We start from the raw sequence: 19,512 nt of genomic DNA, 5'->3' as shown, positions 1-19,512 counted from the left end.
AGCCGGCTCTTGCCGCAGGGCTGCATCTTAAGGATTGAGGGACCCCCAGAGCTGCGGAAGGAGAGCTCTGCCCCACACCCACCAGGCCGAAGGAGGCAGACCCCTCCTGTTCCTCTTCACCCTCCGTCCTGGAGACAGCTGGGTCAAGGGGCCAGCAACACGCAGGCTGGATCTGATTGGGGCCTGGGGGGGGTGGAGTCATGACGGCCTGGACATGGATGGATAGCCTGCACAAATATCCCTCCGACGGATGGCATACGTGCAAATGAGGGTGTCCTCTGCGCATCCACAACCAGCGAGCTCCCTTCGTTATTTCGAGGGCTTCTTAGAGCAGAGTTTCCCATCCTTGGCTGCTCTACGGTGGGGGGACTTCAACTCCCATAATTCCCCAACCAGCACAGCTGGGAGTTGAAGCCCCCCCCACCGTAGAGCAGCCAAGGATGGGAAACCCAATAGATGGCTGGATAGATGGATGGCTGGATGATAAATATATAGATGATAAAGAGATGATGGATGGATAGAAATAGATGATATAGAGATTATACACACACACACACACACACACACATATATACATGTGCATATATATATACATACATACATACATACATACATCGTACATACATACATACATACATACATGCATACATACATGCATACACACACTTATATACATACATATATATACATATATACATATATACATATACATACATACATACATACATACATACACACATTATATATATATATATATATATACACATATATATATATATATAAAGAGAGGGGGGGAATGGGATATGTCAGTCTTTCTCAACCTGGGCAACTGAGATGGATAGACTTCAACTCCTAGAATTCCCCATCCATCCATCCATCCATGGGGAATTCTGGGAAGTCCACCATCATAGAGTAGCCAAGGTGGAGAAATATGGGTTCAAAAACACTATTCAAGACTATTCAAAAACACACCTTATTCTTTTGCTGCATTCAAATGAAAACATTTTTCAGTTTTTTTTTCTACAGCCACGTTGGCGCTTCCCCTTCTGGTCGCCCCTCCCCCACCTCCAAGCCAGTCCAGGCCCCCCCATCTCACATTCCCTCCCTGGACCCCCCCCCCAAGAAGCATAATGAGACGGGCTGCAGGTCACACACAAAAGATTTAATCACCTCCAAAAAGCAGCCTCACTCTGTGATGGAGGGAGGGGGAACTGGGGGTGCTGGGAAAAACTGGGAGGGGCAGACAAGGGGGGGACAGGAACGGGACGGGGTCGCCGGTATAAGTTGTTAATGAAAAACTAACGTTCAATGGTTGAAGATTTGGCCCTTGAGAAACCTCATGGGGAGGCAGGGGGGGGGGGATGGGGCGAATTGGGGAGGGGCGCCAAAGAGAAGGGGGGTTCTTGTGCTGGGAAATACTTTGGGGGTTCAGGAAGCATCAGAGGGGGAGAAGCTCTCTTTGAGGGGGCGGATGGAGAGGGCCGGGGATCCAGGATTATCCGTATTTCGGGGCAGGGAGGCCAATGAAGGGACCCCTGTAGAGTTCTGGGGGAGCAGAGTTTGGGGGGAAGGGGAGGGGTCCACAAGAGGAAACCAGGACAGGAAGGGGGGGGCGGGGTCCAAGAGTTCAAATGACTTTTCTGATAATGAACACATCAAACACATATCTTTTTTTTTTTGATCTAGACCAGCCAGATACAATAAATAGAGCGACCGACCGAGTGGGTTTCACCACCAGATCCTGGGCAGGGCGTTGGGGGACCCCCTCCTCCTCCCCTCCCGCCACCCTAACCCTAACCCACCTCTGCTTTGTGCTCTTTTCCCTCCGGATCTAGGCTTATCGTGGCCTTTTTCATTGGAACAGGGATGAATGCATAAACCTTTGTTTCTCCCCCTCTGTGCATATGCGCCTCTCCTTGGCTCCACCCCCCCCAGCCCTTCCCTCTGGGCGCTGCAACCCCCCCACCCCCTCCTCTTGCTCACTCCCCTCCTTGCCTGCTCTTCTGCTGGGGAGGGGCTCGGCTAAGGCCCCCGCTGCGGTTGCCCGGAAAGAGACCCATTCGCCTGGCCTTTCCTCTCCCCCTTCTCTCCTTCCTGGGTTGCTGCACCCCAAACTTGTGCGTCTGGCAGCCCCTGTGCCCCCCTCCCCCACCCCCGCCACCCCCTCAGACTGTGCTCTCCAGCATCCACTCCGTGCTGCCGAAAGTAACCCGCCTGTGACTCAAGGGAGACTCCTCCGAGTTCAACTGAGAGGTGGACATGTGGCGCTTTGTCCGTGTGCGGCGGGGGTAGCTGTGACTCTGGAAGAGCGCGTAATCCCCGTCGAAGGAATGGCGGTGGTGCCGAGTCCTGGACAGCTCGCGGGGGAAAGACCCCGACTCGCTGCTGCCCGGTTTGGCCCGGAGCTGGGGGGTCCCCCCGGGGTCTCTGAGGAGGCACAGGGAGACCGAGGAGCCGGCCCTCCTGACCTCCCGCTGTCCTTCTTCCGAAGTCAGGACCGCCACGGTTTGGAGATCGGGGCTCCTCTGCGCTGCCGCCCTCTTCTCCAGCTCGGTCGAGGGGACGTCTGGCCCGTGGGGGGCGTCGCCCCTGCTGCCCCCGCCCAGCCGGGGGTCCTGGGAAGCAACCTCCTGGAGGGTCTCGTATTTGTCCTCCCCGATTTTGGAGGCCGAGGGGGGCAACGTGCTGGTGCTGGGCTGCGGGTGGCTGCCGTTGGTCTGCGAGTAGACGTTGCTGACCCTGGCCGCCTTCTTCTGCTCCTCCTGCCCGCTGTAGACCTTGTAGCGGATCATGAGGATGATGATGAAGACCAGCACCGAGGCCACGATGATGCCCCCCAGGATGATGATCATGGTGCCCCCCAGGAACTGGGTGTGGAGCGAGTGGCACTGGGCGCTCTCCCCCTCGGTGGTGAATTGCACGCAGCCCACGACCCGAGTCGCCGTCAGGGAGGTCACGCCATCGTCGTACACTGCCAAGACGCACAGGTCGTATTCCCGGCCGGCGGCCAAGTCGTTCACCAAGAAGGTCTTGCTGGATGAAGGAATCATCCTGTGGGGGGCAGAGAAGGGGAGTGAGACCCCCGGGAGGACATGTCAACCCATCCAACATTCCTCTGTCTGTGTTGCCATAAAAATAAAAAAAATGGGCGGGGAGAAGGGAATCTGGAAGGGCAGTTTGCAAGTGGAAGTACGTTCCAACTCTTTATCTTTAAAAGATTGTAACTCAACTACCAGAGCTTTTGCCCATGAATGTATTTCATGGGAGAACGTGATTGATGACACCCAGCCCGTGAAGGTGCTCAATTGGAGAATCCGATTTATGACACACCCAGGGGGGAGGGGGGGAAACGGGGTCACAGGGGCCTGTAAATGACGTGGGCCAGAGTTGGCTTCATGCAGGGCAGGGCCAGGATGTCGCCTCTAATGAAGTTGATGGACGTTTGGCTGATTTATGACTTAATCCATGATTTAATTAGAGCGATTGCTGGAATCCTGACCCAGGCATCCTAAGCCTCCTAAACCGCCAGGGAAGGAGGCCAGACGTCTGGGGTCTCCCTCCGTGCCATCCATCCCTCGGGCTCTCCGGCCAGTCTTAATCAACACCTGGTTTCTGGCGAAGTGCCTGTGAGAACAGATCCCCGCTTCCCAGGCCCTGTGGGGGACCCCTGGATTTTGACAAGGGAAATGGGGAGGGTCTCAGGAGCTTCCGGTCCTTGGAAGGTCACCTGACGTCCTTCCGGACCAGAGAGCCGATGGCTCCTCCCAAGGTCTAGAAACTTGCAACCCAGCGTCGCTTGCTTTTCCCATTGTCCTCCCCTCTTGGGTCTCCGGAAGGCAGCAGAGACCAGGCTGTGCCCTCAACTAGCCTGGGGGGTCAGAGAGTGGCACATAACTCGGGGGGGGGGGAATTTGTGGGTGCTCCTTCTGTTTTTTTTTAAAAATCTTCTTGACTTCCCTATTAGCTTTGGTCTTTTTTTTTATTTTGCACAGTTTTAATTCTGATTTTAATCCTGTTTCTTGTTGTAGAGTTACTATCGTTTGTATTTGTAAATTGCCCACTTGGATAGTGAGGTGGGCAGTGTCTAAATTTGATAGATTTGATAATGATAGATGGATGATAGGTTGGATAGGTGGATGAATGGATGAGAGTTAGACAGATAGATAGATAAGACAGACAGATGATAGATTAGTTAGGTAGATGGGTGGATGGATGGGTGGACGGCCAGAGACAGACAGACAGACAGACAGGGGATACCTGCCTCCTCCTCCACCAACGCAGTTGTGCTCTGGGGCAGAAGAAGGAACGGACAGGAGAAGAGCCGAAGTCCAGGCCCCTTTCTGGCCTCCTCCAGTCAGCGGCAGATGCAGCCCCTCCCACCTGCCTCCTAGGGAGACCCTTGCAGGAATCCCCCCCCCCGAGATCCCTTCTCCCCTTCTGCCTCAGAGCCCCTCCTGGCAGAGATGCCCAGCCCCCCAACAGATGCCAGGAGAAGATCTGGGGCCCAGAAGCAGAGCTGGGTGGGGTGGGGGTCGTGGTGCCCCCTGTGGTGGGCGAGGACGGCACTTCAGCAGAGCAGTCAATCAGCAAATGGGGAGGGGGCAGCAGGAGGCAATCTTGGGGGGGCTTGGGGGGGATGGAGAGGGAACACAGCACAGCTCGGCTGGGGGGCAAACCGCGTGGGGCAGGGTCAACGCGGAGGAAAGACCGATTGATTTGATCTTGCAAGCGTGGCAGCTGCCCTGGGGGCCTCCAGGATGGGCAGCTACTGTGACTGGGAGGAAGGCGAGGCCCACCCAGGCCCCACCTCACCCGGCACCCACTTCCTGCCCCGGAGCGGTGCATGGCGGTGCGCATGAGGAGGGCAGAGGGCGGATGGGGCAATGCAGCTACGGCCAATTGTTCTCTTCCGGACTCATCCACCGGCCTCTCGCGTCTCTTCTGGCCCCCCAGGCTCCCCCCTCATGGGGGTCCCGAGGTCGTGGCCCTTCCTTTTCCGACTGAGTGGCCTTGAACCCAGGGCTCCTCAAGGGTCTTCGCTTCCACATAAGCCATTGCTCTCAGGGTGGGCAAGCCCCCCCCCCCATTTGAGACACTGGAGTGCAGAGGCCGGCTGTGTCTCTGTTGCAGCTGGCAGGAAGCGCGAAAGAGGGGGGGACTTTTCAAGGGCAGAAAGGAGAAAGGGAGAGCGAGGGAGGGAGGGGGTGGAAAGGAAAGAGGGAGGGGGGCAGAGAAAGAGAGAGGGGGAGGGAGGGAAGGAAAGAGGGGGAGGGGAAGGGAAGGAAAGAGAGGAGGGAGGGAGGGAGGGAGAATGCCTCCTCTGAGGGGTTGCAACACTGCTGGGCTGGTCCCAACACAGCGGCTTTGCCCAGCCCCCTCCCCAAAGCCATTGGCAGCTGGAATTCTCTCCCCACATCTGGGGCTGAGAGAGGGACCCTCACGAAGGACCCCCTGAATCTGGGAGCTGCCGCTCTCTCCCTGCCAGCCTCCTCCCCTCTTCTCCCCCTGCAGGCTCTGGCAGGAATTCCCCCTCCTTCCTTCCACACGTGCAGCCGCCGCCCCTCTTCCCCCCCCCTCGTGCCTCTTTCTCTTCATCTCCCACCTGAGACCACAAACAGAAACCGTCCCCCTCCCCCGCCTCTTCGCCTGGCAGGGCTGAGGTTTACCTGGAAGACGTGCAAAGCTGGGCCTCCTCCCACCCTTGCTCAACACCCCCCCGTCCAGTGGGGGAGGGGTGAGACAGGAAGCCGTAGGGCCTGGTGCCCAGCGCCTAAGTTACAACGGCACTGAAAAAAAGGACTTGTGACTGTGTTTCACACCTATGGCCACTGCCGCATCCCCACAGCCAGACGCTTGGCAACTGACTCGTATTTATGACGGTCGCAGCGTCCCCTTGGGGGGTCACGTGATCCCCTTTTGCGACCTTCTGACAACCCAAGTCAACGGGGAAGCCAGATTCACTTAACAACCGTGGGACCAACGGAACAATTGCAGGGATTCCCTTAACAACTGTGGCAAAACTCACTTAACAACCTGCTTAGCAAATGGACATTTCGGGTTTGTAAGTCAAGGTCCATCCTACTCACCTGTAGACCAGCGAGTCATCCAAGGAGCTGTTGTACTGGATCTGGTACATCCGGATACCCGGGATGTGCCGTTCGGACGGCCAGTGGATGACCACGGAAGTAGAGGTCAGTTCCGCCGCTACGATCTTCCTGTCCTGGTGGTTCTTGGTTTCATTGGAGCCCGATTTGGCGGAGGTGGTGATGTCGGAGGAGCCCGGGTCCGGCTCCTTCATGTGGCCGGTGTTGTTGACCAGCAGGGGCAGAGGGACGATGCAGACGTCCACGGGGGCCGTGGCTTCCCCGGCCGCGTTGGAGGCGATGCAGGTGAAGATTCCGTTGTCCTTCAAGGTGGTGATGAAGATGTCCAGTGTGCCGTTCTCGTAGACGGTGCCCCGGGTGGTGTTGTGGATGAGTTTGCCGTCGGGCGCGATCCAGTGGATGGAAGGTTCCGGGTCCCCTACAGCCTTGCACTTCAGGCTGACCCCCTGGCCCTCCATGATGAAGGCCTTGCTGGAATACTGGCGGGTGATGAGGGGCGGCTCGCAGATGAACTCCTCCTCGGGGATCGACCAAAAGTACTTATCCATCAGGTGCTCCGGGGAGGCGCAGGTCTCCAGGTCGTCCTCCCGCGTGAGCCTCCGCAGCCACAGCAGCTCGCAGTTGCAGTGCAGCGGGTTGCCCCCAAAGCTGATGGTCAAGGTGGATGGGTGAGTCCCGCGGACGTTGGCCAGCACTTCAGCCCTCAAGAAGAGGTTGTCCGGAGGCAGCTTCTGCAGCCGGTTGGAGGTCATGTCCAGCCTGACCAGCTTCTGGAGCTGGGAGAAGGTGCCCTCCGCAATGTGGTCGATGAGGTTGTGGTCCAGGGTGAGGGTGTTGAGGCTGACCATCTGGCCAATGGCCTCCCATGGCAGGGTCTCCAGGTTGTTGTAGGAGAGGTCCAGGTCTTCCACGGTGGAGAGGAACTCGTCGAAGCAGGAGGCCTCGATGTGGCTGATCTGGTTGTTCCCCAGGATGAGGTGCCGGAGGTTGGTCAGTCCCCGGAAGTGCTCCTCCTTCAGGAGGGCCAGCCGGTTGCTGTTCATGTGCAGGGCCCGTAAGGCACGCAGGTCGGCGAAGGCAAAGGGCAGGATCTGGCTGATGGTGTTGCGCGAGAGGGTGAGGTGCACCAGGTTGGTCATGTTGGAGAAGTCCTTCCGGCGGATGACGGTGATGAAGTTGTCCGTCAGGCGCAGCTCCACCGTGCGCCGGTCGATGGTGGCCGGCACGAAGAGGAGGCCCGTCTTGGCGCACAGCATGGTCAACGTCGGGGAGATGTTCTGGCAGATGCAGCGGCCGGGGCAGTGCTGAGCTTTCGCCATGGTGCCAAGCATCAAAAGAGGCAAGAAAAGCTTTTCCATGATACTGGCACGCTCCGTACCTGGGGAGGCCCTGGGCAGACAAAACGAAGCAGCAAAAGATTAGAAAGGCGGTTCGACTGCACCTCTCCCCAGGACGCCGGTCTCAGAGCTGGCCACGGCTGCCCCGACTTCAAAGGATCTGGGATCAAATGAGAGCCAGCCCTCCTTAGCCCTAAGGGTAGGGAATTTGGTGCTCCCCGTAGGAGCGCCAGAGCGCCGGGAGGCTTTCAAAGGGGGATTAGACTGTAGGAGAAGGTGTGGAAGGACCTGGGGGTGGGGCGGAGACAAAAGAGGGATCGGCCTAGAACCCCCACGTAGCCACAAGTGGACTCATCGAATTCTAAGCAGAGGCTGACCCTGAACGGAGAAGATTCCTGCGCAAAGCCCTTTAGCAATAGAGTAGCTGAACTGAACCTTCCCTTGCGGACCTGGTCTTTCACGCCTGACACAGGCACACTGGTCTACCTGCAGGACCTCTACCTGCCGTTGTATGAAAAAGGCAGCATCTCTCTGAGTACAGGTAGTCCTCTGCTTACAATTATTTATTTAGTGACTATTTGAAGTTACAACGGCACTGGAAACAAGTGATTTATGACGGTTTCTCATGATTACAACCGTTGCAGCATCCCCGTGGTCACGTGATCCAAATGCAGCTGCTTGGCAATTGGCACGTACTTACGACGGTCACAGTGTCCCCTTGGGGTCACGTGATCCCCTTCTCTGACCTTCTGACGAGCAAAGTCAATGGGAAAGCCAGGTTCACTTAACAACCATCTTACTAACTTGACAACTGCAGCAGTTCACTTAATAACAGTGACAAGAAAAGTCACAAAATGGGGCAAAACTTCACTCAACCGCTGTCTCCCTTAGCAACAGACATTTTGCGCTCAATTGTGGTCATAAGCTGAGGACTTCCTGGAGTTTGTTTGTTGCTGGAGAGCAAGAGTGGCAGGTGGCCGTTAGCTTTCTTGCACACCCGTGTGGGTCTCTGACCCCAAGCGAAGCACTAAGCCAGGCGGCTGGGGATTATGGGATGGAAAGCACCATTCATCTGGAGGCCAGGTCCCCGAGGTCATGCAGTGGCCCCTGGTGCCACCTCAACACGGGCGCCACCCACCCCTGACTGACAACTAGGTAGCAGTCGTCAAACCGACAACCGACCGACAGTTACAGAGAGGACATGCACGGCAGTGTCAAAAGCCGCCTGATTGAGATCCATATCTGGAATTCATTTTAAGGGAACTTTATGTCCTTCTGTTGATTGTCACCAAGAAATCAACCCATAGCCTTAAAGAGAAGAAGAATCGGACCCAATCAAGTGATATTTTCAAAAATAATTTCCTTTGCAGCAGTGAAGCACTAAATACCAGGTATTTCCCCAAGATTTTTACACAGCAGGATTTTTTATTGAGCTTTGACAAGAATTTGATTCTTCTCCGTTCTGCTGAGCTGATTTTTTTTTTTTCTTGACATCCTCCAGGTATGGCTCATGAAGGAATTTAGAAGAATAGATCCCAGGGCTATGAAAAGCTCACGGCGGAAGGGAGGAAGAAAGTGAGGAGGAGGGTAAGGATTATGCTTATTTAGCCACGCTTAGAGTAAGCAAAAGCCTCCTCGAGACAGCTGATCGTCTTCCTAATATATTAACAGCTTAATAACTAATAAAAGACAAATTATGCTTAAATCAAACCAAACTTTGAAGTTAAAAATGTGGTTTTCACTAAGGGGCGGCATAAAATCTTGAAGAGAGGGCTACTGAGAATAAATAGCTTTTCAATTATTATGTTGAAAGGTTGCAAAGAGGGGGACTTTTTTTAACAGCCCAAACTATGCAAATGAAACTCTGTCGCCAGGGGAACCGCACACCAGGGGAAATGACTGCCGTGCAGTTGCTGGCCCTAGCTTGGTGTTTTCACGCCTGTGGCCATGTGCCCCCCGGGGTCCCCCTTCCCAGGAGATCGACTGAGCCCCGGACCAGGCAATTCCCCCTCCCCCCTTATTGCTAAAAACCTCCCAACACTCCTAGGGCTGGCACCATTTGGGCAGGGGCTCATCAGCATATCACCCCAAAAGGAGGGTGGGGTCTGGGATGATCTCTGAGCTGGGTGGTTTCCTCGCAGATGTTTCATGGCCCAACTAGGAAGCGAAAGAGGATGGCAGGCATAACCGCACCTGCTCAATCCGAACTCAGGACAAGAGCAGGGACCCCGGACTGCATCCCTCTGGACCTTTTTGGCCCCGCTGCGGATGCCTCCTTTCCTTGAAGCTGGAGGAATTGCCCGAACCCAGGAAGATCTGAAGGGTTGGCTAAACTGCAGAATTAGTCAACCAAGATGTAAAACTTTGCACTCTGCAAACCGCAGGTAACCCGGACTGGGCTGCACCTCCACCCGCGGGCCCCTGGCTGAGAATTAGGCAGCCGAATCGAGCCCCCCCCTCCCCGAGACGGACGTTTTCCCAGCTGCTGCAATCCAGAGAGACGCTGAGCGGCTTAGCCCCGCTACGCTCTTGGCGTAAAGCGAGTGGAAAAGCGCAAGGCTTCAAGCGGGGATCCCCCAGCCGAGAGCCGCATTCACTACGCGCCGGATTAAAGCCGGAGCCGCGCACCGCCTTCCCCGCCCCGCCGCTTGCGGGAAGAGCCCCGCCCAAGCGGCCTCCCGGGAGGGGCCGAGCCCGGACTCCAAAGACCCCCCTTCAGCACCGGACAGCTCCTCCCGGGCAGGCGTCCAATCGCGGCGAGCCGCTCAGCGGCTGCTCCAAGAGCCTTGCGGGGTTTTCTCCCGCGTGGGCTGACGGAGTGACGGCGACCATTGGGCATCGTTTTTAAAGCCCCCTCCCAGGAAGCAATGGGGACAAGGAAGCAAGCGGGCCCCCAAGAGCGAGGAGGGAGGCAGCTTCTTCCTGGGGACCCTCTCTGGGGGGTCCCCTGAGCACAGGGCGGTTCCCGGTGGACCTTCCAGCTCCAGGGACTTCTGGGGGCAGGGAGGGGATTCGAACCCGAGTGTGGGCCTTTGCCAACCTTGTGCCCACCAGCCCATGTGCCGACCCTGTCCCTCTGCCTACAAAAGTAAAGCGCCCGATCAGGAACCGGGAGGGGGGGCTCCAATTCCAGGGGGCCCAGTGACAGAGCAGCCTGGGCCCACAGGAGGCCAGGCAGGCCAGAAGCCCAGGCTGTCCCTCTGCCCGAGAGGCTGACGGGCACCCCAGGCCTCAAATCCTCCAAGCCGGCCCTGGCACAGCTGCCACAGCTGTGGTCCCCAGATGGGCCCAGATGCCCAAGGAAGGGAGGAGTTGTGAGCCCCAGGGGCGCGAACCATGCCAAGTGGGTGCCAGACGGGGCAGGAGGCCTGGTGCCCCCCTGCGCCTCCTGATGGGAATAATTAGCACTTCCAGCTCTATTTAGACTGACGATTCCCTGGAGGTTCCAGAACCTCCGCTCAGCCTTCTTGAAGGCAGCCTTGACTAGCCGGATCAAACCATGGCTTGGCGCGACAGAGTGACTCACACGCCTCCTTTCTGCCTTGGAGAGCCGTCTTCAACTGGGTTTGGCTGGTCCAGGGGTCTGGAGAGCTTTTTGGGGTCCTGCATCGTCCAGAACATCCAGAAGGGACCCCATCAGACGATGCTGCAGAATTTCTGGCCGCTCGCAACCCCTCCCCCCAGGCCAGAACCCTCCCAAAAGGACGGCAGCCTCGGCCAGGATTGCTCCTGCGTTGTGCTACAGGCAGTCTTCAAATTACGACCACGACTGAGCCCAACATTTCCACCGCTAAGTGAGGCGGCTGTTCAGGGAGTTGCATCTCACGGGACGTAAAATGAGAGGCGGCTCGCTTAACAACGGCCTCGCTTAGCAATGGAACTGCTCCCCAGACTCAGCCAGGTTCTTCCCGGGGGGTGGGGGTGTCATGGCTTCTCCCCCAATGTACTTGTCCCCAGATGGGGCTCTGGGGAGGCTCGGCAGATGCTGCGGGAAGAGCGGAGGGGGAAGAACTTCCGAGCAGCAGCTGCTGCGTCTCCATCCTCTCTTTCCAGCCACGCCTGTCTGAGTGTGTCTCGGCGTCATTTCCATGTCTTGCAATCGAGCACAATTTCTCTCTTCTTGTCTCCCAACGATCTCCATCCTCTTAAAGGGAAGGGGGGGGAATCGGGGAGGGGGAGAGAAGGCGCCGGCATCGACTCTTTGCAGCGTGAGATGCAAAAAAGCTTTCCCGGGTTTAAGTCTGCCCAGCAACTGGGCAAAGGGGAGGCAACGTGGCAGGAGTGCGTGTGTTTAAGTCAGAGTTTTGGGTTAGATTGTGGGGGGGAGTGTAACAGGCCAAGCAGAGGCTGGGGGCTGCCCAGATACCTGGCATCAGCAATAAGACCGGTGTATGTGTGTGCAGGAGTGAGAGGGAGAGAGCAGATATAATTTGATTATACTGGATTCCTCTAAAAAGAGCTGCTGGGTGGTGGAGGAAAAATATTCCTCCAGTGAGGGTTCAGATCCCAGAGACGGGAGCAGCAGGCAAAGTTCATGGCCCGATTCTGCAAAGGACAGAAATCGGCCTCCCATGAGTTACTGTAACCTTCTGATTTCACGGACCAATAGTGGGGAAAGGGTGTCTGTTAAAACCAAAAGTCTGTTAAATCAGAATAGGTTGTTATGCATGGGAATTTTATGCATTTCCTCATGTTACTTATACAGAGAAACATACCGGGTACAGACAGATGTTGGGGGCTGAATCAGCATTTCTCAATCTTGGCCAGATGTGTGGATTTCTACCTCTGATGGCTGGGGGATGCTGGGAGTTGAAGTCCATGCATCTGAATGTTGCCAAGGTGGAGAAAGACACAACACACCAATCACATTTCTTCCTGCTTCTTTTTGGGGTCCCCTCTCAGTTTCTCTGTTCCTGGAGTGCAGCCGCTTTGGGGGTCCTTTCCTAGGCCTGTGGTCTCCCATCCCTTTTTCTGCAGCTGTTTCCAGCTGCAGCCTCAGCGGAGATTGGCTGCTGCTGACTTCACTGGGACCCTCTGGGGCCCCAACATCCCCCAGACCCCTCTAAGGCAGGGGCCAAACATGCCCCCCACTAGGAGGGCCCAACAACCTTCAGCCAGGCAGGATTAGCCCCACCCGGGGGGGGGGGGAAACAACTTCATCCCCACCTGTATCCTTCAAAACGCCAGCCCTTCGCCACTCATCATTTTTCATATTATATTATTAATCTAGTTGAAGTATTTTTACGCCTCCAGGTTCTCTGGGTAATTTACAGCACAAGAAGCCGAACAAGTTAAAAATACATCCATTAAAGGAGATTAAATCAGCCCAGAGACAGTGGCAAAGATCAAACAAACGAAAAGCCCCCCTAAGAAGTTGCACATTTCTCTCCCCCTCTTCTAAAAATGAGCTTCATCGGGTTGCCAATCAGTCTGAAGGCCACGATCCGCGTTCGCACAGCTGTAGCTGGTCCTCGACTTATGACCGCAACCCAGCCCAACATTTCCGTTGCTAAGCAAGACATCAGTCAAGGGAGGTTTGCCCCATTTTACAACTTTCCTTTCCCAAGTTAAGTGAATCGCTGCAGCTGTTGGTCCCACGGTGGTTCAGTGAATCTGGTTTCCCCGTTGAGTTTGCTTATCAAAAGGTCGCAAAAGGGGACCAGGATCATGCAACCCCCAGGGACACGGCAGCCACCGTAAGTGTGAACCGGTAGCCGAGTGTCTGAACGTTGATCACGTGACCAAGGGGATGCTGCAGCAGTTATAAGTGTGGAAAACGGTCGTAAGTTGCTTTTTTCAGTGCCATTGTAACTTCGGTCAGTAAGTAAGTAAGTAAGTAAGTAAGTAAGTAAGTAAGTAAGTAAGTGAATTTTGTAAGTAAGGACGACCTGTATTCTAAACCAGGGTTCTTCAACCTAGTGGACTTCAACTCCCAGAATCCCCCAGCCAGCAAAGCTTCAAGGGGCCAAGGTTGGAGACCCCTGTCCTAAACCAGGCAGCTGAAAAGCTGTCTCTCTTCCCAAGGCGACTGGCAGGCTGGCCGCTTGCCTTGCCAACTCCTGGCAGAAGCTGGCACCTTTTCTGCAGGTGACCAGAAGCGCCTGGTTCTGCTGGGTTCTCCTGTTTCTCAGAGAATCCCTGGATGGCAGACAGCCAGTCCCCTCCACACTACAAAGCCCAAAAGCCACCTGCAAGTGCCTGCTGTGTCTCCACGAGGCCTCTCTCTCTCTCCTTCCCAAGAGTTGGGAGACATAGCCCCACCGGGCGCCAGGCTGCACCTAGCGGAGTAACTGAGTTCACACACCGCGCTTAAGCCCTGGTTTTCCAAACCCAGTGGATTGACTCGCCACAACGGGCAGGCCCGTCCCCACAACCCGGAGACATTAACCCTGGTTTACAAGCCTCGTGGCCAGATTGCTGGGTCCCTGGGGGTACTCGCCCCGCAGGGCAAGGGTGCCAACTTGGAAGGGTTGGGGTGTCCCTGTGTGCCCCTCTCCCCAGAGAAACGCCAAGCGGCCACAGCAGCGCTTTTTAAAGGCAACAACCTCCCCGCCCCCCAGGAATGCAGCACGCTTTCTCACCCCTCCTTTGAGCAAATAAATAAACAAGACACCAAAAAGGGCTGTTAAAAATCTCTAAAAATAACTTTTCTCCTCCGAGACTTGCAAGAAGGAAAGGTTGCCGGTTGGCAAAGGAGCCTCAAACAGAATGATGTTCAGGCTTCGGAGGGGCCAAGATCTGGCGGAGAAAGACAAGGGAGGGGTCCCCCACCAAGGGGCCTGCAAGCTCCAGCCCCCTCCTTTTGCTCACCCGACTCTCGATCTAGCGGAATTCACTCATCTTTAGTGAGACCCCAGAGATGAAATGAAACATCAACACGCTTCCCAGACATCCTTAGATTAAAAAGGTTGGGGGGAGATTGGGGAGGGGGAGCTGTTATGCTCGGCCCTGTCTGGAACGTTGTCTGCCCAGAAGAGTAGGGGGCTATGAACATGGTGGGGGGCAGATCTCGTTGGGTCTGCTGGCTTCAAGGGGGGGCTTTGGCCTGGCTGTGTTTGTCACGGCAGCCCTTTGAAAAAGGGACCCCCAAGTGCCTCTCAAAATTGCCCACCTGCCCAGAAATCTCTCTGCCCTGCTCCTGGGGGTCCTGAGGTTCAGAGCAGGACCCCAGGGCCCACAAAGCTGCCTGGTTCCAAAGCCCATCATCCCTGCTGGCCACGAGACTGCTGGAGGAGGTAGGAATTGTGGGACAGCCCCATCCACTGCCGTACCTCCTCCTCCTCCTCCTCCTCCTCTGAAGCCACTCAATTTCAAGAAAAGAATGGACAACCATTTGCCCAGGATGATGTAAGATCCCTTGACTTGCACGGGGGGTTGGACTAGACGACCTCCAAGGTCCCTTTCAGTCCTGGGATCCTATGATTCAGAGGCAGCCCGGCCCTGGTTTCCCACTCCTCCTCCTCCTCCTCCTTCCAGCTTTTGGCTTTTCCCACCAGAGGGAAAGGCTGCTGAGGGCAGCGGTGGGGTGTCCACTGAGTCGGATCTAAAGGGCAGCCCCCCACCCCAGTTTCTGCCCTCCTGCGCTGGAGGCTCCCAGGGGGTCTCTGAAGCAACCCCGCTGAGGGTCAGAGTTCTGTGCAGAAGCCCCCAAAAAGGGGACCTCTGCCCTTTTCTGCATTCCTCCCTCCATTCCCAAACACGGTATGGCTCTTGTGCCAAACACTGCCCCCCCTTCATGTGTGCGCGTTGCGTCTGTGTCTGTGTGAATGCTACACTTCCTTCCCTGTTTATTCTGGTTTTCTGCAGGAAGAGCCAACCCCCCCACACACACACACCTAGCTCACTCCTATGGCTGAACAACAGCTAAAGGGCATCATTGCTTCTTGAAAACTTCTCCCGCGTCCTCTGCCAACTGCCAACCGCTGAACTTTCTCTGGCACGGAATTGAATAATGCCCTCCATTATCATAGATAATTACGGCCACTTGGTTGGTTGGCTCAGTGCAGCCTCTTCAAACATCCTTTGTGCTGCAGTCCCCGTAAATTGTCAGCCGCGTCTTTTCCCCCCGACCGGCCCCTACCTGGCTGGCCTCCTTCCCAGCCGGGTCTCCTTTGCCCCTGCGGCCTCTCTGGCCCAATGACCTCCCCCAGGAACATCCAGAAAGGGGGGAGGCCGGACCCTCCCCGCATCCTTCAAGGTTTTCCTTTGCCAAGGTGGGAGGGCCTACTGGGGATAATGGTTTCCAGTGGTCTGGCCTGGAAGGAAAAGCTCCTAAATTGTCCCTCCTGTTCTTGGCTATACTTGTAAGCATTTGCAATTTTAGGAATTGCCTGCAAGATCCAGAACCCATTAATGGAATTTGTAATTGCAAAACAAAAGGGAAAGGAAGGGGAGACAGGCAGGCAGATGATGAAAAGAATTAGGAAGGAAATGAAGGAGGGAGGGAGGAAGGAAGGAAGGAAGAAGAAAGGAAGGAAGGAGATGATGAAAAGAAGGAAGGGAAGAGATGGAGGGAGGAAAGAAGGAACGAAGGAAGGAATACCTGGAGAGAGGGAGGAAGAATGAAGGGGAAGCAGAAGGGAAAGAGAAAGGAAGGAAATAGATGAGGAAGGGAAGGAAAAAGAAAATGCTAGTTAATCCAGAAATCTGCCCACATGTTGCAGAGTTCATATCCCCAGACAAAAGGAGCCCCCACTTCTTCCGGGTCTCCCTCCCTCCCTCTTTCCAAACCTTCCCCCTCCAGCCGTCCAGCCACTGATCTCCGGGGTTATGTGTGTGGCTCTTATCCGGAGTGGCCAGGCGCTCCTTTCCAATCCTGCTTCTGTATTGTCCATTCCATGGGGTTAGAAGGGACCTTGGAGGTCTTCTAGTCCAACCCCTTGCTATAGCAGGAGACGCTACACCAGAGGTCCCCAAACCTGGCCACTTTAAGACTTGTGGACTTCAATTCCCAGAATTCTCCAGCCAGCTAGGCCTGCTTTTCTCTCTCTCTTAATCTCCTAAAGTGGAGAGAGCTCTGCTGGCTGGGGGATTCTGGGAGTTGAAGTCCACACGTCTTAAAGTGGCCAAGGTTGGGGACCTCTGCCCTAAATGAAGTGTTGTGTGTCTGCAGCAGTGGGGATCAGAAGACCCCGTTTCCTGGCTGCCCCCCGTCTCGATGGCAGCTCCACCAGGGACAGGTGCACCATCGATCCACAGCTCTGCTCCGGCTGGAAGACTGTGGCGGCTGCTCCTGCAGGCGTGCAGCCAGGGAGGGAACAGGCCGTGATAACCATGCGGGGGCCTGGCAGGCTCACCCGGCACATCACGAGCCGCCTGGATGCAGCAGCTGCAGCGGAGGGAGAGGCCGGGGGAAGGCCGGTCCCAAACGGAGGGGGCCCTGGCACGCCGGCCCAGGCCCACCGAAAAGCTCCTGCGCTCCGTGGGGAGGCAGAGTGTGTCAAACCCACAACTGCCACCAGGGATGGAAGCGCAGGTGTGAAGTGGCCGAGTCCAGCCGCGCCACCTGCGAGGCCTCCGAAGACGCAGCTGATGGTCACGTGAGATGCCAACGGATTCCTGGGCACCATCGGAGGATGCCAAGCGCACCGCCGGTGTCAGATTTTGGCACCCAGGGCCAGTTCAGAGCCTGAAAAGGGGGCAAGGGGAGAGAATTGACCCAACTCTGGTTGGACGGCTGTGGTGCTCTCCGAGTTTGGTGGCTGGCAGGGCGGCTTTCACTGCAACCACGGCCTGCCAACCTTGGCAAGACAAGATAGAGGGTAGTCCTGTATCTCCCTCCTCCCTCCCTTCTTTTTCTCCTTCCTTCCTTCTCTCCCTCCCTTTCTCCCTTACGACCATAACTGAGCCCACAATTTCCATTGCTAAATGAAACAGTTGTTAAGCAAGGTTTGCGCCATTTTACAACCTTTCTTGAATCCCTGCAGATGTTAAGTTATTAAGACGGTCGTTAAGTGAATCCGGTTTCCCCATTGACTTGGCTTGTCGGATGGCCCCCAGGGGACATAGCGACCGTCATAAGCACGAACCAGTGGCCAAGCGCCTGTGTTTTGATTACGTATAACCACAAGGAGGCTGCAATGGTCGTAAGGGTGAAAAACGGTCCCCAGTCCCATTTTTCTGTGCTGTTGCAACTCTGTATGGTCACTAAGTGAACCGCTGTAAGTTGAGGACTGCTTGCTTAGAAAAAAAACATTGGGCTTCATTCGGCTCCTTTGTCAAGGACTTTCTGTACAGCTAGTCCTCGACTTAAAATGGTTCATTTAGTGACTGTTCGCAGTTACAACGGGGCTGAAACAAGGGACTTACACGACCGTGTTTCACACTTCTGACCTTTGCAGCAGCATCCCCTTGGTCAGGTGATCAGAATTCAAAGCCTGGCAACTGACTCATATTTACGACGGACGCAGCGTCCCCTTGGGGTCACGTGATCCCTTTTTGCAACCTTCCGAAAAGCCAAGTCAACAGGGAAGCCAGATTCACTTAACGACCGGGTGACTAGTTTAACGACTACAATGGTTCACTTAACAACGGTGGCAGGAAAGGTCGTAAAATGGGACAAATCTCAACTCCAAAAAGCCTCGCTCTTACTGATGGAAATGCCTGGCTCTCTGGTAGTTGTAACTTAAGGACTCCCTGTCTTCCCTTTTCAGGACTGCCTCCCCCCCCCACACAAGCCCCTCCTTTGCTTGCAAGCCATGATAGTCTCTGGCCAGGGGGGCTGGGGGGCTGCCTGCCTCTGCTAGCCTTATCTTGACCACCGGCTGCTCAGATTTACGGCCTGCTCCACCGCCCCGTCTCCTGCCCTTCTACCACAGCAGCCGGGCGGGCGAAAGGCTATCTCGCTGCCCGCCTGTCTGGCCGGGGACGTCCATTTCCATGCCAGCCCTGAGCCGCTGGCAGCAGAGACGCCTCCGTGCCGCCTTATCAGCCAGGCTCAGATCCCACCCACCCCCCGCTTGAGGGGGATGCATCCAGAAGCCAGAAACCCCCACCCCGTGATCCCTTTCAAAGGGGGCAAAGGGTCCCCCCAACACGGATGGCTTGCACCCAGGGGTGGCCCTTGGGGGAGACCCAGCCTGCCTTGGTTGTCTGGAGGCAGCCTGGGGGGCTTTGCAGCTCTCTTTGCCCTTGGAAGGGGGAGGACAGACAGCCCTTCCCAGCTTCTATTGTGAAACAGACGCAAGAGCCCATAATGGCCAAAATCAAAGGCTGCCAATCAATAGCTGAGTTAAAAAGTAACAATTAACACAAGCTCACAACACCTGGCTGGATACAGTATCACCCTTTGTGCCCCCAAAAAAAGTTGATAAGGACATTGTATCCCTTAAAGTAGGGGTCTCCAACCTGGGCCACTTTAAGCCTGGAGGACTTCAACTCCCAGAATTCCCCAGCCAGCTGGCTGGGGAATTCTGGGAGTTGAAGTCCTCCAGGCTTAAAGTGGCCCAGGTTGAGACCCTGCCTTAAAGGAAGGAGGAGGCCAGTTTGAACTGGCACCAGATGAGGAGCCAGGAGGCCGGGAGGTTCTAGTCCCGCCTGAGGCGTGGGAACCAATGCCTAGGTGCCCCCCTGGCTTTTGTCGAGGTCTCCTGCCCTAGATGGAAAGTATGAGGAAGAAGAAACCTCCACCCAAACCCGCGAAGACCACCCACAGGGGGAGAACGGAGAATTAAAAATTGCCCCCTAACCCAGGGCTCTCCAACCTGGGCCACTTCAAGCCCAGAATTCTGAAGCGGCCCAGGTTGGAGACCCTTTTGCCCCCACCCATTTAGCCCAAACCCCTCCTGAAAACCTCCTAAGTGCCAAGAGATTTTGCCTCCCAGGCCTGGCCTGAAAAGCCGGTGCTGGGGGAGAGCTTGTCAGAGGGGGGCTCCTTGGGGGTGGGGCTGTCACCGACTGGAGCAAGGGGCACGGAGGACCCGGCCACCCTCTTGGCCCTGAGCCGCCCCTGCGGACGGTCCGTCTCAGAGAAGAACCGGCGGAGAGCTGACATTAGTGGCCAGACCGGCTATTTTCCTGTTAGAGGTAATTACAGCGCTGCCTTCCTGCTGCCTTCCAGCTTCTAACCTCTT

The 19,512-nt window shown here is 55.9% G+C and overlaps 1 protein-coding gene across 1 annotated transcript in view; it reads right to left on the bottom strand.

Annotated features, from left to right (window-relative positions):
* Positions 1 to 2,148: 2,148 nt before the first annotated feature.
* LRFN1 (leucine rich repeat and fibronectin type III domain containing 1) overlaps positions 2,149 to 19,512 on the bottom strand; it is a 28,892-nt gene continuing 11,528 nt past the window's right edge. Inside the window, exons 2-3 of the mRNA XM_087971292.1 lie at positions 6,087 to 7,493; positions 2,149 to 3,051 (exon numbers count right to left, since the gene is read on the bottom strand). Coding sequence (XP_087827418.1) covers positions 2,166 to 3,051; positions 6,087 to 7,493 — 2,293 coding nt within the window. The 3' untranslated portion in view covers positions 2,149 to 2,165. The remainder of the gene's footprint in view (positions 3,052 to 6,086; positions 7,494 to 19,512) is intronic.

Source organism: Notechis scutatus, chromosome 8, assembly GCF_049901735.1.
Source record: "Notechis scutatus isolate UNSWTSFEM ecotype Mainland chromosome 8, rNotScu1.2, whole genome shotgun sequence".
Classification (NCBI taxonomy): domain Eukaryota; kingdom Metazoa; phylum Chordata; class Lepidosauria; order Squamata; family Elapidae; genus Notechis; species Notechis scutatus.
Note: the sequence above shows the minus strand (reverse complement) of the source record. Positions and strands in the feature narration are given on the sequence as shown.